This window comes from Capsaspora owczarzaki (assembly GCF_000151315.2).
Source record: "Capsaspora owczarzaki ATCC 30864 unplaced genomic scaffold supercont2.17, whole genome shotgun sequence".
Classification (NCBI taxonomy): domain Eukaryota; class Filasterea; order Ministeriida; family Capsasporidae; genus Capsaspora; species Capsaspora owczarzaki.
In genome coordinates, this window is record NW_011887308.1 from 189,189 (window position 1) to 201,806 (window position 12,618).

General features: G+C 52.6%; 3 protein-coding genes across 4 annotated transcripts; 1 reads left to right on the forward strand and 2 right to left on the reverse strand.

Moving 5' to 3' along the window:
- Window positions 1-384: 384 nt before the first annotated feature.
- On the forward strand, window positions 385-1,364 carry CAOG_08023 (H+ transporting ATP synthase O subunit). The gene is made up of 3 exons (XM_004342575.1): window positions 385-438; window positions 600-1,118; window positions 1,269-1,364. Exons 1-3 carry the CDS (start codon window positions 406-408, stop codon window positions 1,305-1,307), a joined length of 591 nt encoding a protein of 196 aa, XP_004342624.1. The 5' UTR covers window positions 385-405; the 3' UTR covers window positions 1,308-1,364.
- Window positions 1,365-1,468: 104 nt separating this feature from the next.
- CAOG_08024 lies at window positions 1,469-8,857 on the reverse strand. 2 transcript variants are annotated; one of them, XM_004342576.2, is made up of 12 exons: window positions 8,696-8,857; window positions 8,531-8,594; window positions 4,423-8,402; window positions 4,315-4,331; window positions 3,716-3,862; window positions 3,354-3,635; window positions 2,971-3,237; window positions 2,662-2,865; window positions 2,345-2,543; window positions 2,160-2,246; window positions 1,901-2,071; window positions 1,469-1,777 (listed from the first exon to the last, which is right to left on the reverse strand). In XM_004342576.2, the coding sequence occupies exons 1-12, from the start codon at window positions 8,790-8,792 to the stop codon at window positions 1,638-1,640; spliced, it is 5,655 nt and encodes a 1,884-aa protein (XP_004342625.2). In that variant the 5' UTR covers window positions 8,793-8,857; the 3' UTR covers window positions 1,469-1,637. The 2 variants fall into 2 exon arrangements, with proteins under 2 accessions (XP_004342625.2, XP_011270854.1); XM_011272552.1 differs by lacking the exons at window positions 1,469-1,777; window positions 1,901-2,071; window positions 2,160-2,246; ... (3 more) ...; window positions 3,354-3,635; window positions 3,716-3,862 and having other exon boundaries at window positions 4,055-4,331.
- A 1,253-nt stretch (window positions 8,858-10,110) lies between these two features.
- CAOG_08025 (hypothetical protein) lies at window positions 10,111-12,211 on the reverse strand (the record flags this gene model as incomplete). The annotated part of the gene is made up of 10 exons (XM_004342577.2): window positions 10,111-10,730; window positions 10,807-10,887; window positions 10,973-11,056; window positions 11,143-11,226; window positions 11,315-11,398; window positions 11,470-11,553; window positions 11,646-11,729; window positions 11,820-11,903; window positions 11,980-12,063; window positions 12,132-12,211. The coding sequence occupies 10 exons, from the start codon at window positions 12,209-12,211 to the stop codon at window positions 10,175-10,177; spliced, it is 1,305 nt and encodes a 434-aa protein (XP_004342626.1). The 3' UTR covers window positions 10,111-10,174.
- Between the last annotated feature and the right edge of the window lie 407 nt (window positions 12,212-12,618).

Sequence of the window (12,618 nt, forward strand, 5' to 3'; positions counted from 1 at the left end):
TTTTTTTCCCCCCCCCCCTTTCGTTCTCTTCTGTTGTTGCTCTGCTTTTCGCTCGTTCGCTCCGAATCCGCACACGCGCACAGTGCACACTCTCATCGACAACATCAGTGCTCTGTCCGACACGACGGCGATCCAAGCGGACGAGCGAGCAGCGAAAATCCCCCCTTCTTAAAAAAAAAAAAAAAAGGAGCGATCGCTTTTTTTTTTTCTTTTCTTTTTCTTTCCCAATGCATTTCCATTGACTTTCCAGTGACTTTGTCCACTGACTTTGACTTTGTCCGTTGTGCCGCACTTGGTTTTTCCCCCCTTCTTCATTGCTTCATTGCTTGTCCGATCTGGCGACTGACCTTGTTGGATTTGTGTGTCTTTTTGATCCTTGTGCAGCAGCAGCCTGCCCTCGTTCGCATGTCCTCCACCAAGGCCACCGGTCTCGTCAAGGTAACATATACGAACAAGCAAGAACAGTTTGGATTGAAGCATGGCGATCTCGATGCGCTCGTTGGGACGGAGGCAGGGGGGGGGGCAAACATGGGTGTGTTCAACGTTCAAAATGTGAATCTGCACTCAATCTCTCACCTTGAACCTCTCCCAACAATCAGCCCCCGGTCCGCGTCTTTGGCGTTGCTGGTCGCTACGCTGAGGCCCTGTACTCGGCTGCATCCAAGAACAACGCGCTGGAGGCCGTCGAGAAGGATCTCGCCCAGGTCCGCAACCTCGCCAACGCGGACGCCGCCTTCAACGAGTTCCTCAACACCCCGCTGCTCAAGCGATCGGACAAGAAGAAGCTCGCCATCGACATCACCAAGAAGATCAAGCTGAACGCTCTATCGCAAAACCTTCTTGGCGCTCTCGCCGAGAACAACCGACTGGACTATACCCTCCAGGTCGCCGATGCCTACGACACCATCATGCGCGCCCAGCGCGGCATTGTCTCGTGCAACGTTGCCTCTGCCAACCCGCTCGACCAATCCTTCCAGAACCAGCTTCAGCAGGCTCTCAAGGGCTTTGTCAAGCCCAACGAGAAGATTACCTTTAACTTCCGCGTCGAGCCCACCATCATCGGCGGCCTCGTTATCGAGCTTGGCGACAAGTACATTGACATGTCCGTGCTCTCGCGTGTAAGTTGTGAATATTTTTTGCGTGTCGGAGTTTGATGTGGTTCAAGTTGCAGAATCGGAATGCTCACGATGGATGGTCTCTCTGTTTTTTTTTTTTTTTTTTTTTTGTTTTGTTTTTTCTCCGTTGCTTTGTTGCGTGTGCGCTCGCAGATTCAAAAGCTCTCCCAAACTCTTCGCGAGGCCCTCTAAAGAAGCGGCTTCTGAAGTGTTTTGATTCCTGGTTTTTCCATCATCTCTTGTCAATTTTTTGTTTGTTTGTGCCATGCGTCTAAACGCACTCATCTACAACTTTTTTTTCTAACAATGAACGTAGACGCAAAAGATCTTGCATCCAAAAATCATGGTGTAACGGCAAGAATGAAGGGACGCGAGTCACGGCGTTAGAGGGGGGTTTGTAATTCACAAAAGTAACGCGGAAAAGAACCCACAGGATGGCTCTTCAAACATGAAAAAAGCACGGATCATAGATAACGAGTGTATATATGTGAAGTGGGAGGGGGAAGTAACTGCCGTTGAATTTTAGTGAGCGCCAGATAGACGCAATTCAATTTGCAGCATCAGTTCGCCACGTTGAACGTGTCGCAACGGGCGTCGAAGCTTGGTGCGGTGGTCAGTGTTTACAAAATCTTTCAGATTGAGCTCCATGTCACCGATGCTATCTGTAAAGTGCAAAAATGGCACCGAAAAAAGCCGACCGTGAGTTTTTGAGGGATAAAAAGAAACGCAAAAATCACAAGAACAAAATTGGCCAATTTGTTCTTGTGATGTTTGGCTGGTCGTACCATCGGTCGAGTACTCGTCCTGGTCGTAGACTTCAATTCGCAGCTTGTCGTCGAGACTTGCAATATCGAACGTGTGGGTTGAATCCCATTTGGGATTGAGCGTCATTTTGAGCACTCTTGTTCGCTGCTCCTGGCCGCTAATCTTGATGACACAGAAAGGATCGCTCAATCCTGGCATTTAGGACAATGACAGGAGGCAGTGAGCATCAATCCAACCGGCGACTAGACCTTCAAAACAACCAAAGCAAATTCTCTGTACCATTGGCGTCCATGCCCATCAAATTGATGCCTTGAATGATCGTCAAGTTGAGCTCGCCCACCTTGGTGCTGACCTTTGCGCGTGAATCTGTTGTCTCAGCGGTGAGGGAGAAGCAGCAAAAGGTGAGTACAACATAGAAACAGTGCAGAAAACGTCGCACGCCGGAGAACGGACGCCGGGCTTACGGAAGCTCTCGAGACGGTTGCGCTCAACCTCGAGATAGTACTTGACGGCATTCTCAATCTTTTCCATCCACAGTGTCTTGCTTTTCGCGGTTTCTGCACGAAGAAGCATAGTGCCTTCGGCGTGCGTGATGGAAAACAGGAAGCTTCCTCGCGGATCGTCAGGCATGCTCTTGACAGCCACGCTGCTGAGATTGATTGGCTGGTGCAGTGAAAAAGGGGGAGGAAACAAGGAGAAGAAAGAAAAAACAAAATATGGAAGTGAGTCAACCTTTGCTGCAACAATCGAACAAACCAACAAAGCGAAAAGCTTCACTTGCCTTTCGATACAGCTGATAGGTGAACGCCTGGTCGGTGGGAACCTTGCCTTCGAGCACCGGGTTTGGTCGTCGCCGGGACATGACAATCAAATCGTTAAAGAGGAAGACGTAAAGTTCCTTGCCATTCTTGTGCTTGATCAGAACGCCTTCGTAAATGAACATGCGGGGGCCGAGCGAATGCGTGTCGGACGCCAGTTCGAGTTTCTGTGGTTGGTGAATTTGTGTGCAGGGTGAATGGCATGCTCGCGTTTGACAAACTCGCTCCAACCATGAAAAACATCAAAATGGTAAGCACGGGGAAAAGCGTACCTCGGTCAAGCCGTCAACCACAAGCGTGTCCTGGATTCGCTTGAGACGGTCCTCGGACTCGATCAGGCGAATGTGCTCGTTGACAATGCCCAACATTTTGTTGCTCTCTTCAAGTGCTGCGTTAAGAGCGGCGTACTCTTCGTGGCCTTGAGGAGTGTGCTGCAAGATTCCCTTAAACAGCAGGGGATACTTGGAAATGCGTTGCATCGGCTTTAGCAGGAAACTGATCAATGGCAGACTGCCAGAGCGAGGGTCTTTGAGCGTTTTCTACCACATTGATGACAAAAGGGGAAAAGGAAAAACAAATGGTGTCAGCGACATGCCCTGAATCGAGGTCGTCGCAATGCAGGGTCGGGTTCCAGAAGTCGAAAAGCGGTACACACCTTCAAGAATTGCGTAAACTGCGGAGTCTCCTTGTTCTGGAGCAACGCCATGCCTCGCGACTGCCGCGAGCAGAATTTCATGTACGGCGTGGTCATGCTTTTGATCGACTCGAGCAAGATTTTGCTGGCGCCTCTCGAAAAGCCGTCGTTCGCGGTGCGATTGCTCTTGAGAGCGACCGACAGCGCCTCATTCAGACTGAGCAATGTATCCCAGTTGATGAAAAGAGTCTCAAACTCGTCGGGAGTGAGCAGGTTTTTGGCCTTGATGGGCTCCTCGTAGAGCTGCCAATGGGGACCGAATCCGTCAGTTCACGCAACACAATGTCCCCACGCCGTTCGCTCGACATCTGACGTCAACGCACCTTGACAACGAGCTGCAAGTCTTGGACATATGCCTCCTCTGTGACTGAGAGCTCATACAATAGCTTTTGGCGCTTGATTTCGGACGGGGAAAGGTCCGCTACAAGGTCTGGATCAACCGTTTCCGTCCAATCCAGTTCCTCAAAAACCTGCCATGCACACGAGACAGTTGGATGTGAGTCAACAACGAGTCATTCAGAGCGAGAGTGAGATAGTCCAAATAACGGAAAGAGAAAAATCGCAGCGCTTGAAAAATGCATCAATGAAATATGAAAAGGAAACTGAAAGGAAGAAGAAAAATCTGCAACGCGCATTTATTCAGTCGAGAACGCGCGCGCAATGGGTGAATGAAAAAAAAGGAAAGAAAGAAAAAACAAAAGGAGAAAAAGAGAAGAGAGTGGAAAAGTGGAAAAGTGGAAAAGTTGAAAAGTTGAAAAGGAGAGGAAAGTTGAAAACCCACGGCGCGCATTCCAAACTCGACAACAAACAACAACAACATCATCATCATCAAAAATGGGGGGATGACATCACAAATCAGCAAAGCCTGAGAGGGGGGACACATATAAAGACATTTGGGACCGAGAGTGCTTGCTCAACTCACAAGGTTCTTGCGATTCACTGTTGTCGACGGGTGCAAGAAACAAAAAGTGAACCAACTGGCCATTCTTCAAATTCAACCATCAACCGTCAAATCCCCGCAGTCACTCACCTTCCGTGCTGACGACGTAGTTGGCGGGGAAGAGACCAACGCGACCGTTGAGCTCGCCTTCCCACCAGCCATCTTCCTTCTTGGACTTGACAATGACAACGTCATTCTCCTTCAGAGTGAGCTCGTCGGCGTTTTGAGCAACATACGAGAACTTGGCAACCGCACGTTCCTCGTCTTGAGGCATCATTGACACGGGACGCGCGCCCTTCACCATGACTTGCACGCACTTGCGCGGGAAGTAGCCGCTGACCTTCTGGTTCTTGCTAATGACGGTGCCGTGCCACATTTCGTCGTCGGTGACCTGAGTGATCTTGATGAGCTGGCCGGCAGTGAGGGACAGCTCGCCATCGTTCTGCGCATGATAGGCAACAATGACCTTGGCTGGAGTAGCGCCTGAAGCGTCCGCTCCTGCTGCAGCCGACGCGCCTTTGGTGGGAACTTGAGGAGGCGCCTCGGAGACAAATGACGACTCGGAGTTGGTGCGAGGAAGTGTGCTGGCCGCAGCAGCCGGTGGCCGAGCAGGGGCGCCCACCGTGGAGCTGTTGGAAGATCCAGCCTTCTCGCCCTTCTTTTCCATGAGCTGAACGCAGTCGCCGGGGAACCAGCCAGTTTGAGCTTTCTGGCCCTTGGCGGCAACCGTGCCCTCCCACCAACCGTCGGGCAGGCGCTGGATGATTTGCACAAGGGATCCGACGGTCAGGGCGATCTCACTGTCCGAGCTGGGTGTGTGAGCGGCAATGACCTTGCCAATCAGCGGCTTGCCCGACCCACTGGTCGCGTCCGATGACGTCGACGACGAAGGGGTGACTGCAGTGGCAATCGCGGCAGCGGCCTTGGTTTTACCGCCAGGAACGGCGGGTGGTGCTGCAGCGGCAGCGGCCGGCGTGTGCTTCTCGACGTGATTGCCGGGGAACCAGCCAGTCTGGCCACGCAGCGTGCCTTGCCACCACTCGCCCGACTTGTCAATCACAGACACAACATCGCCGACGTTCAGGGCAAGGTCGTCGTCACGCTCCCGAGGGAAGGCGTGAATAGCAACGTACTGGTCACCAGCAGCGGAGGCAGCGGGCGCGGCGACATGTGGCTCAACGTACGATGCAGGGAACATGCCCTCGACACCGTTCAGCGAGCCGCTCCACCAGCCGTCATCGTGCTTGGCCGAAACAAGCAGAATGTCGCCCTCCTTGAAGACGAGCGAAGACTGCTCATCCTTGTAGTCGTACAGCGCCTTGACTTGCTCTCCAGCGGGTTTGGCAGCGGCAGCGGCGGCGGCAGCAGCAGCAGCGGTGGCGGCAGCAGCGGCGGCGGCGGCTTCGGCTTCTTGGGCCTGCTTCTTCTTGCGAGCAGCTTCCTCTGCCTCTTCCTTCTTTTTGCGGGCAGCAGCCTCCTCGGCCTCCTGTTGCTTCTTCTTGCGCGCAGCTTCTTCTTCTTCCTGCTTCTTTTTCCGGGCGGCTTCCTCAGCCTCCTTGCGAGCGCGCTCGTCGTCGGCAGCCTTCTTTTTGCGCTTTTCCTCCTCGAGCTTGGCGAGATCAGCAGCGTTGCGCAAAAGCTCCTCTTCCTGCTTGCGCTTCTTGTCGTCAGCAGCTGAAGATCCAGACTTGATTGAAGCCGGGATTTCGTGAGGCTCTGCAATGCGAACATAGTTGGAAGGGAAGAGACCGACCTTGCCGTTCAGTTCGCCTTCCCACCAGTCGTCGTCTTGCTTGTTGACCAGCAAGATGACATCATCGGGGTTGAAGGACAGCTCATCGTCGTTGCCAGCCGTGTACGGGAACTGGGCGATAAAGACATCCAGCTTTCGGGCGGGAGCGGCATTGGCAGCAACACCGGGCGGCTTGGGTGCCAGCTTGAGAGGCTTGTCCGAAGCTGCCGCTGGCGATTTGCTGCCCGGCGGGGCAGGGCGTGCAGGCTTGGCCGAAGTCGCTGAAACTGCAGATGCTGCTGCAGCAGCAGCAGCAGCAGCGGTAGCAGCGGTAGCGGCGGCAGCAGCAGCCGCTGCCTTTTGCTTTGCCGCCTCCTTCTCCTTTGCTTCGCGCTCCTTGGTCTCGCGTTCTCTTGCCTCGCGCTCCTTGGCCTCCTTTTCACGCTGCAGCTGGTCTTGCTGCTGTTTCTTTTTGGCCTCCTCTTGACGACGGTGAGCTGCAGCTTGACGCTCGCCCTCAATCTTCTTGCGACGGTTGTACTCTTGGCGCTGGGAATCGTTCTTGTCGAGATCAGCCTTTCGGGTCTTGAGAACAGTCTGGCGCTGTTGCTGCTGCGCGCGCATGTCCTGGATGACGGTCAAATCGGTGGTCAGCGACGACAAATCAGCCTTGCGCTGGGTCACCTTGGGCTTGAGCGCAGTGAGGTCGTTCTGCAGCGTCACAAGCTGCGGCTTGAGCAGGCTCAGCTGCTCTGTCAGCTGCTGAACCTGTGCAGCGCTGGCAGCGGCCGAGATGGACGGACTGCCGGCTCCGCCACTGATCATGAGGCTTGCAGCCTTCTTGTTTTCGCGCTGCATGAGCGTTTGGCGCTCAATGTCGTAGAGCATCTGTTGATTGCGGGCTGCCTCGAGACGCTTTTCTTGCGCAGACTCTTCGACAGCCTCGAGATCGATGCGCTCTGTTTGAAGCTCCTCCTTGCATTGCGCAAACCGCCGAGTGGCGGTTTCGAGTCGGGACTTGACGCTGGCAAGCGACGAGTCCAAGCTCTCCGAGCGAGCCTGGAGGGCGGCAAGGGACTCTTGCTCGGAATTTTTCATTTGCGTCAAGAATGCGAGGCGAGCGCTGCGCCACGCAAAGAACGCTTCGGCGGCCATCTTTTCTTGCTCCTTGCGCTTGAGTGCCTCGCGTTCGCGCTCGAGCTCAGCTTGACGCGCAGCTTCCTTTTCACGTGCAAGCGTGACAAGGCGCTCCTCCTCTTGGCGCTGCTTCTCAATACGTTCGCGGCGGGCGTCGTCCTCAGCCTTGCGACGCGCGTCAGCAGCTTCGCGTTGCTTGCGCTCGGCCTCTTCAGCCTCGCGGCGGCGACGCTCCAGCTCTTCCTGGCCTTTCAAAAAGTTTTCGCGCCTGCGATCCTCAGCATTGTCAAGCACGGACGATGTGAGCACAGGAACAGGAGCAGCACCAGCACCAGCACCAGCACCAGCACCAGACACCAAGGAAGCGTCGGCCGGGGCGCCAGCTGGCGTCGGTGTTGCTGCAGCACTCGCGGCACCCAAAGGAGCGGACGACGCAGGCAAGCCGGCAGCCGTCGGGGGCAAAACCCCACTGGCAACAAGCCGCTTGCGGAAGGACGGCGGAATGAGCGACACGGGTAATGTCGGGGGCAGTTGGTGGCCGGCACGGGCAAGGTTGACCAAGTAGCTGGCAATGACAAACTCGTCGCTTGTCAGCTTGCCGTCAGCATCCAAGTCAGACAGGGCCCAGATCTGGCCGAGAATCGAATAGTGGAGGTGTGACTTGGTCAACTCATCTCGTGCAATGACGGAAGTCAAGAAACCTGTGCGCTTGGGATCGAGCTCGTTGAAACGAAGACGTGCGCGGTTGCGATCTGAATCTGGAATGCCCCAGTCGTCAGCACCAGGGGCCGCAGCCAAAGACGATGATGCCGACAACGCTGGAGCAGCAGGAACCGACGGGCCGACTGCTGATACAGGGGCTGAAATTGGCGCGCCTGAAACTGGCGTGGGCATCATCGGAGCAAGCCCAGTGAGCGGTGAAGGTGCAAGTGGGGTGGCGCCGCCACTTGGGGTGGGGATCAATGGGGTCGAGCTCATGGGCATCATCGGAGCAGGCAAACCACCCGCCGATGCACCCATCAGCGAAGCGGCACTCAAAGGACCGCCGCCGTGCGCGTTGGCCGCGGCCGAAGAAGCTGCGAGCGATGGGGGCAGCGTTGGCGGCGGAGGAATGCCGCGCAACTGGGCCTCAACCAAACACATGGCGATGGAAAACTCTTGCGCTGTGAGTTTGCCGTCGCGGTCAAGATCGGCGAGGTTCCTGCGACAAGAGAGACAGCACAAATCAAAATAAAAAAAACAACCAAAACAAAAAAAAAAGTGAGATTGGCAGACCAACAACGCCAACAAAGAGCTGTGTTTGGATGGTCGAGTCAAATCCACACGTACCAGATGTGGCCCAGCACCTGCATGCTCAACTTGGACTGCAGCAGGAAGGGACGGGCGCGATCGGCTAGAAACCCCACAAAACAAACAAGAAGAAGTGGAGGGGTGAGTCGCGTCACAGCCAACAACAACTCCAATCTCGACATCGTTGTACTGCATCTGTTGTACCTGCAACCTGCCCATTGACTGGCCGGAGCTCGTTGAACATGGGTAGGTAGCGCCCAAGCTGCGCCGGGGTGATTGTCCACGGGTCGGGGCTCGCCATCTTCTGTGGATCCTTTGACGCTAGGATGAAATCACCAGATGGATGGAATTAAAAAAAAAAGGTACCTGTTTTTGCAAACACCAAGCACGACCTTGTGAGAAGACGACGGACGACGAACGTGAGTGGCAGAAAAGGGTTGAGGAGATTTGGAGGGAACGACAATACAACCAAGTGATTCGATGATCGGCTTTTGCTCAGAAAACCCCGACGACACAAAGATCGCACGTTGCACGAATTTCGTTCGATCGATCGACAACAAACGTGAAGAAGGAATCGAACGTCAAAAAGAAAAAAAAAAATCAAAGCTTTTTCAAAAAAAAAAAAAACAAGTTCTTTGACGTTGGATTGACTCGGTTTTTTTTTTTTTTTTTGTATGAATTTGTTCGTTCGGTCGGTCAGTCAGCGGAGGGTGGGAGTTGGGAGGAGGGCGATCTTGTGCATCACTCAGCGAGACCGACTTCCATTCTTGCAACGTTGTGCCGCTCGTGTCGCAGTCTGACAAGAATGAGCGGGTTTGGCTGGCTGTGGCTTTGGATTCCCCACGTAACGTCAAAGCAAAGGAAAGGGGGCAAAAAAAAAAAAAAAAAAAAAAAAAAAAAAAAAAAAAAAAAAAAAAGCGGCGATCACTTCAAAATTTGCCCTCGAATACCACAAGCTGACTGATGGGAGGGCGATGCGATGAGAGCCGATGGATGGAGCGGGGAGGAGGGGGGGGAGCCGAGCAAGTTCGGTCATCCAGAGTGGCCGAGTCGCGGGGTGGGGTGGAAGCGGAGAGCGCGATGGCGATGATGCGAAATGGAAATTGAATTGCTCACAGGAAATAAAAAAAAAAAAAAGGACTGACTGAATGAAATGCTCAAGATTTGAGTTGATTTGAGTTCAAGTTGCCCGCATACGCATCGCAGATCTGCTTGTCGTGGTTGTGGTCTTGTTTGTTGGTGTAGTACGCTTATTATTGGAGAGTGGGGAAAAACAGCTTTTACGACACTGATTACCTTTTTTGTTTTTTGGACCCCTTGTCATTGAACGTGTCGCCTTTGGTTTTTCTAGGGATTTCAATCCTACTCGCCCCCACTTTCAGGATGCATGTAGTTATACTCGTAGGTTGGACGAAACGAGAGAATGGAGCATGAAGCCGAGGTGCCATCTCAGGGGACTCGGTTGAAAATGGTCGGGGTTGAAGATTGCCGATCTGAGCGTGTGTCAGCCTGCATGTGAATCGGTCAACAAGCAACAAATTGCATTTCACCCTGTGTTCATTCGAGGCTTCTTGTCTCATCTCTCAAGAAGGTCGACACTCGAGATTGCCCAAACACTGTCGGGAACGTTCAACATGTATTCAAAAAAACAAATCAAAACAAAACAACGGCGTTCTCTGCCCTTTAGACATATCCCACATAAAGCGATTCAAATTGTACATTTCGATAAAACTTGCTGGGTCGAACTTGAACTTGCCAACCTTCACGCATTTGTCGGATGACAGGATGACTCGCTCGCAGGATTGTCACAAGCTCGAGGGTCCGATCAACGACAGTCGGTTTCTCCGAGAATTTGTATCGAACAGCACCTTGTTCATCTCGGACAATCAGATCAAAGACGTTGTCATCGGTGTTGTTGGGACGTTTGTTCCAGTCACGAAGCACTTGAATTGCTTTCACACGGATTGAATTCCCATTGACGCCTTGAGGCACGGTGACTTTGAGAATAAAGTCGGGGGAATCATCATCAAACTGCGATCGCTTGATGTGCTGCACGCCTTGCCAGTAGTGCGCTTCGTCCACAATAAGCTCGGCAATCTCGGCTGGGAGAGCTGGCAGAGACGCGGGTTGATTCTCCAGCTCGAGTCCGCTGGTCAGCAAGCAAAACACGGTATGAGTGTCTTCGGCGCTTGCTAATCGTGGAAGTAAAGACAGTACGAGAGGGTTGAACTGACCGTAGCTGTGCAACGAACAAGCGATGAAAAAAATAAAGATGTCAGCACGACAACTCCATAATCTCGAAACTACCAACTTACGTATAGACATCAGCAATATTGAGTTTGTTTGCCTCAATAATCAATTGAGCAACAGCACTATCAATGCAATTATTGCTTAGACTGTCGCCCAAATGGTGAGTTGGATGACTTGGTGCCAAATGTACGGCTAATCCTGCCGAGACGAGCAGAGCACATGGCAACTTACTCGAGCGTAGTCAGCGTCGTTCCCACTTTGATTGCCTCGGTAATCGCCTGCGCACCAGCATCGCCAATTTGATTGAGAGACAAACTGTCCATCCATCTCATCAGTGAGCACTTTGAATGCCCTCCGTTAGATCACCACTCACATGCATCAGTCAAAGTGAGATGCCTTACTCGAGCGCAGTCAACGTCTTATTCGTTTTGAGAGCTTCTGCAATGGCCTGCGCTCCAACATCGCCAATCTGATTCCCATCCAAACTGTCCATCCCTTTCATCAGTGAGCACTTTGAATGCCATCTGCAGACATCACGCACTCACAATCACCAGCCAAAGCGAGATGCCTTACGCGAGCTCAGTCACCGTCTTGTTCACTTTGAGTGCTTCAGCAATCGCGCGCGCTCCGGCATCTCCAATCTGAACCTGGTGCAGCCTGTCCCCTCCATCAATAAGCACTCTTCTGGATCGCCCACTCCCATGCACCAATTCATTGAGATGCTTTACTTGAGCCTAGTCAAGGTCTTGTTCACTTTGAGTGCCTCTGCGAATGCCTTGGCAGCATCATCGCCAACCTGATTCCAACTCAGACTATGCATCCCATCCACCATCAGTGAGCACTCCGAATGCCCTCGCCTGAAAATCACTCATTTGCATGCATCCGTCAACGTGAGATGCCTTACTTGAGCTTAGTCAGCGTCGTGTTCACTTTGAGTGCCTCCGCAATCGCCTGCGCTCCAGCGTCGCCAGTCTGATTCTTACCCAGACTGTCCACATGCCCCTCCATCAGTTAGCACTCTGAATGGCTCTGATTAAATCTTCCACTCACCATCATCAGTCAAAGTGAGATGCCTTACGAGAGCGAAGTCAGCGTCTTGTTCGATTTGAGTGCCTCAGCAATCGCCTGCGCTCCAACATTGCCAATCTGATTCTCGCTCAGACTGTCCGTCTCTTCTATCGGTGAGCACTCTGCTGGTTTACCCACCCACATGCACCAGTCAAAGTGAGATGCCTCACTCGAGCTGAGTCAGCGTCGTGTTCACTTTGAGTGCTGCAGCGATCGCCTGTGCTTCTGCGTCGCCAATCTCATCATCAGACAGGCTGTCTCTCCAATTGCGTGAGTACACACGCGCGATCACACTGTTCCGAGAAATGCTGCCTGCTCTGACCTTTGAACGTCATCCTCCTCATTCTTGAAACAGTCGTACAGCTCGCGCTGGCTCTCAGTCATACTGTGATAGGACAGCATTCGAAGAGCTTTCACAAAAAAAAAAAAAAAAAAAAAAAAAAGGAGACTGTTGTTGTTTCATAGTCAAACTTTCATCGTGTGTGTGTGTGTGTGTGTTGCGGACTTGAAGAGTCGTCGATTGGTGCTTTTCAACCTCACATGTGCTGTTTGCAATAAGCCACGCTTCAGCTTCCTTTCATTCATTCTGAGTGTTCAAAAGATTCAAGCTTCACTCGCCTTCTGTTACGAACTGGGCTCATCCCTAATCGGTCTTCCCCTCATTCTTCACGATATCGATACTTCCACATACAATTCGTACGCTTCAGTAGTGATTCTAGGTTAAGTTCCGGGTAAGGTCGTAACAGGACCATTCTTGTGCAGCAAGACAGTTTTGTGAGAATGAATGGAAAAAGCAGCTCCCTCTGCAA